This window comes from Austrofundulus limnaeus, unplaced genomic scaffold (assembly GCF_001266775.1).
Source record: "Austrofundulus limnaeus strain Quisiro unplaced genomic scaffold, Austrofundulus_limnaeus-1.0 Scaffold424, whole genome shotgun sequence".
Taxonomy (NCBI): Eukaryota; Metazoa; Chordata; class Actinopteri; order Cyprinodontiformes; family Rivulidae; genus Austrofundulus; species Austrofundulus limnaeus.
The window spans coordinates 128617-134043 of NW_013952826.1; the positions used below are offsets into that span (position 1 = coordinate 128617).

The following is a 5427-nucleotide window of genomic DNA, read 5'->3' on the forward strand; positions in this document are numbered from 1 at the left end:
TTTTAAGGACCCGCAGATACCCTGAAACTGGTTTTAGTTGGTGGAAATCCTACAGAATAAAGTGTATTTTGCAGCAGAATAATAAGATTTGCACACATCTCTGAAAACTGACACGTAAAGGAGCTGAAGTGTCTTAAATCCAAGAGGTAATCTGATATAATCTAATAACAGCTTCATGTTTCAGTCACAAACATTTGCACTACTACTCATTTGTATAATCTGAGCAATCATTTGCTCTGTTACCCTTTTTAACCTTTAAAATTATTCTGCTGTTTTTGTCTCCGAGTTTTCGTCTCTGAGTGCAATAATCTGTGTTAATCTGAGCCAACAGACAAGCTTCTGTGGTTTGATATGTTTCTTTGTAAAATAAAAGGKTTTATAATCTGCAGAGAGAAGTGTTTAAAGGAGCAGCTGGACTGATGTACCTTTATGAGGTGCTTGTTGACCCACTTGGTGAAGGTTTTCTTCTGGACTCGGTCCCGCTCATCTGAGGACACAGAGAGATTAGGGTTAATTAATAAGAGGGTTAATTAATACATTAATTAAACAACAATAAACAGGAAGTTGTGCTCTGATGAACGAACCCAGGTTTGTCTTTAAAGTCACTTCATTGTTTTTATTCCTGAGGGGTCTCCTGACTAAATGAAACATTGATTTTTCAAACAGGACCTGTTAATCTGTGCAGATTAGATGACATCATCAGCTGGCGTTTGACTGATGAAGGTGTTTTCTGTGAGACTGGACGGAGAGCAGCACACTCTGAACTCTCAGACCCTCTTCAGATCTCTAACAGAGGTGTGAGCTCCACCCGGACCAGGTCCTCCACAGTCCAGAGGACTGAGGCAGCCGGGCCAGGAATAGAGACCGGCTCTGAGCCGGGACTTTATCTTCCTCCAGAACCAACAGAGCTGGAGGCAAAAACAAACTGACTTCTCCCTGAAGAATCCTGAAAATGTTAGCTTSTAAAACCTGAAGATTATTTTTCCCTCCAGTTGAGCAGATTTATTCCCAGCCAATCAGAAAGCAGGTTGTTGCAGGCCCCTCCCTTCCTGTGGCAAAGCCAGTATCACTTCCTCCTTGAAACATCTTATCTCTCAGCCCCTCGGAGCAAACACAAACAGAATTCCACAGATATGCCTCAGACTGGGACCTGTAATCTGGATTAATCTCTGGCTCCACGCTGCAGCTCTAATGCCTCACGTGGAGATTTATTGGTTTTTTTTTTTATGAGTTCACTTTGAGGGAAACCCCCGAGTGAGAACAGACATTTCAACATCTCTTCACAAATAGTTTCAGGAYGTCACCACGCCTCGGCTGTCAGACCTGACCGAGCAGCTGAGCCGGTTCACCCGGAGGATCGAGCCGGATCCTGGACCTGATCGGGTCAGAGACGCGTTTACACCAGGCTGGATTAGACCAGCTGAGATCGTCACTTTTACACAACAACAGAGCCCAGCTGTGATGAGCTCACTCCTCCACAGAGGAGCACTGTCAGCTGACCACACCCCCTCCCCTCCTCCCCTCCTCCACACTGACCTGCGCAGCACATGAGCGACAACAGGTGAGCGTTCAGGTGCCGTTCACTCCTGTAGTCGGCCCACATGGTCCTGGACTCAGGCTGTGCTCTGCAGCATAATCCCAGCAGGAGTCAGATTATAGCAGGAGACGTCACGCAGCAGCAGGTTCGACCAGTTTGAAGGAGTCTCTGCTCCTCTTCCTCCTCTTCCTCTCTGTTTCCCTCAGCTCCTGCCGTGACGCCCGTCTGGCCTGCAGCTCTCACAGATTTCAGTCCCTCAGTGTTTCCAGCAGCTGCTGCCCCACGTGTGTCAGTGACAGCCAGAAGCCCCGCCCCCTGGACCGCCCCCTCCTCACCCCTCTGACTGTTCTCTGCGGGCGTGTTCAGCTGAGACACTTGTTATCYGGAGGACACGGTTTATGTTCAGTAAATCCACACTTTGATGATGTCATCCTCCCAAAAACACAAAAAGCCTGCGAGCCTCGCTCTGAAGACACAAAGCAGACACACAATCTGTTTCCTTCCTGTCCTTCAGAGGAAAACAGAGTCRACAAACCCTCAGGTTCTGCAGAGGAGAAGAGAGCAGGGCTGGACTCTGGTCCTGTCAGAGACTGAGAGTTAATTTAATCAAAGAGATAACGGAGCTTCAGCTCATCAACGTGTCGGAGAACATGAGGCTTTGGATCCACGCTGAAACAACAACCTGGTTTCTATAAAACAGAACTTCTTCTGCCTCTAAAAAGGTTTTCAGGAGAAAAAAAAACAAGCTTTGAGAAGACGAACATCTTCAGTCCTGCTCCAGTTCCAGGTCAGTCCATGAATCTGTGCTCTCAGGTTCCTCATCTCCTTCGTGAACTAAAAATAACCGACGGAGCTCTAATCCTCATTCCGTTTTCACCTCTAATCTCTGTCCCGCTGCTCTGCCTTTTCTCCTCTCGTGATCAGATTAAAGTTACGAGGAGGAGGGACGCTTCCGGAGCTCCTGTTTTCCTCTGATGGAGCAACGAGAAGAAACAAAGAGGACAACTGTTTGTAGACGGRGGACACACCGGTCCAGTCTGGGGTCCGGCAGGAGCTAAAGATGAAACTGTCTCCCTGACTCAGGTCCAAAGGGTCCAGCTGTCTCGTCCATCAGATTAGGATCAGAACCCACCTGTCCCTCCGGTGGACACAAAACAAACACCTCACAGGTTTAACTGGAGACACACAACAATCTGTTAAATTAGCTTTAGCTACTTTCAGGTTTTAACTACTTTAGCTCCATGTTAGCCTTATGATACTTTTAGCTAGCTTGCTTACTTTTAGGTCTTAGCTACACTTTTTGCCTTCTGTTTTGTTAGCCTTTTGCTACATTTAGCTTTTTGATACCATTTTGCAACTTTAGCTTTTGGCTAGCATTTTGCAACTTTTTGCTACTATTTAGCTAAACCTTTGTTTTTTTAGCTTGTTTTTAGATAGATTTGTGCTACTTTTAAAATTTAATTAGCCTTTGGCAACTTAAACTACTTCTAGCTAGCTTTATAAACTCTTAGCTTTTAGCTACCTTTTTGATAACTTTAGTTATTCTGACCTAATACCTTTAGCTTGTTGTTACATTAAGCATTTCATGAATATTTTGTCTCTTCAGCTTTACCATTTTGCAGCTTTAGCTTTTGGCTAGCATTYTGCTACTTTTTGCTACCATTTAGCTAATTTGGGTTTTGCTTCTTTGAGCTTGTTTTTAGATAACTTTGTGCAACTTTTTATTAGCCTTTAACATACTGGTGTTTAGCTTTAGAAACTCTTAGCTTGCCTGCTAGTTATCTTTTAGCTATTTGAGCTAGCCTGTTGTTACATTTAGCATTTTGTGACTATTTCGTGTTTTCAGCACTGCTAGCCTTTTGCTATGCTAGTAGGGTTGTGTATTGGCAAGAATTTGGCGATACGACACATATCATAACAGAGGGGTCACGATACGATATAACCCGATATATTGCGATACTATAAGCAAGGCGATATATTGCGATTTTTTTGTCCAAAAATTCTATTAAATAAAAACCCTCTTACTGGGAAAAAAAAAAACTAACGAAAAACCAAAATTCATTGTCTCAGAAAATTCTAATATTACATAGACATRCTTTTGATACATTTAGCTGTGTTCTGCTTTGTATGTRTTTTATTTTAATTGTTTCATATTTCTTATTTCATCCATGATTTCAATTATTAGACTAAATTTGACAATAAATAGTTTGAAAATATATTATTTGCAGCTTTTAGTTTTTAATATTAATTTACAATATGGTCACCCAACACTTAACAAAAGCCTCTACCCCAAGAGGTAGATTAGCCAAATGGCTGGCTCACTGCTGCCAACTAGTGGTCAGAGACTGAACTACAACATAAAAATGAACGGCTGGCAGGAAAGTTGACATTTTAAACCTTAATAAAAAATTAATGCAGGGCTTTAGAATATCGATACAGTATCGGGACATGAAATATCGTGATATTTCAGTGTATCGATATTTTCTTACACCCCTATATGTTAGTATTTTGTTTACTTTAGCTTTTAGCTCATGTTCTTATCTAACCACCAACAAAGATGCAGCTTTTCTACAGGAGTTGTAATTATTTTATGATCTTTGTATTTTTTATATTTGTTATATTTTATTAATTTGTTGATATTTGGATATTTTCTAATCTGCAGCATGTTTATAAGCTAATTACCTCAATAATCTGAGGGATTAATAACTAACAACTCACAGAGGAGAGATTAGTAAATTCACAGAAAGCTTTTAACCACAGTCTGTTAACAGTTACGTGTTGTACCCACCCTGTCACGCCAGGCCTACCAGAGCGACAGGTTCTACTTCCTGTCATCAGAACCGAAACATCATCATCATCATCATCATCATCACACTGCAGCTGAGACGACCCATCCAGAACCAACCCAACCAGAAAGCCTGAATCTGAAAACCACAACACTACACAACATGTTTCATTGTGAGATGCTTCACAACTTCACACTGAGATCATTTTTTTCTTCTGCACATTTTCAGCATCTAACTCGTTCCACAGTTTTTGTGTTATTTCAGCCATTCGTATATGAAAACATTCAGCTCATTCGTGTGAGGGGTGCTATGACTTTTGGTATTTCAGCTTTTTATACTTTTTTTAGATTTTTTTGCCACTGAAAATTAACGGAGCTGTTTTCAACATCTTAACATCCGTTAAAATGTTTCTAAATCTTTACACACCTCATCAATTTTTGTTCTAGTTCTGTTCTTTTTCATCTTCTTGTACTGATTTTAGCTACTTTATTTGCTAAATTTAGTTTTTTTCTGCTATTTCAACTAGCTATTTCAACTTTTTTCAGCTAAAGTTAGCAAGCTTGTGCTCCTTGTGCTAATTAAACAATTTACAGCTACTTCTTAGCTGTTTTACTGTAAATTTCAGCTGTTTTAGTTATTTTACTRCAAATGATCCCTTTTATGTAGTTTTATGATTTTTCCTGATGTTTTTTTCTGTTTTAGCTATTTCTCAACTATAACTATTTCAACTGGGTGCTAATTTCAAATTGTGGCTACCACCTTTAGCTTATTTTATGCTAATTTTAGCTATGTTATGCTACTTTAGATATAGTTTTGCTTCTTTCTGCCATTCTTCTGCTTTTTTCTACTTTTTATGCTTTTTTCTTACAGATGTTTTCAGCTATTTTAGCTTTTAGCTGTTTTCTGTTTTGAACTACATTTGAACTCCCTTTTACTGTTTTTTTTGCAAAGTTGGTTTTTTTGCTTCTTTTAGCGTTTCAAAGTGAGCTCACATTAACACTTTTCCTATTAAATATTTTCAGCTCAATTTCAGCAGCTTTCAGCTTCACCCCTGAGGCACCTTTTAAAAAATTACACATACATACTAGTGTTACAGTGTAATAA

General features: G+C 40.2%; 1 protein-coding gene across 1 annotated transcript in view; it reads right to left on the reverse strand.

Moving 5' to 3' along the window:
* Positions 1-432: 432 nt before the first annotated feature.
* The window catches only part of LOC106529122 (microtubule-actin cross-linking factor 1), a gene marked incomplete at its 3' end in the record, with an annotated part of 60084 nt that continues 55089 nt past the window's right edge, over positions 433-5427 (reverse strand). The window contains 1 exon segment of the mRNA XM_014024462.1: positions 433-487. Within this exon segment, the coding sequence (XP_013879916.1) occupies positions 433-487 (55 nt within the window).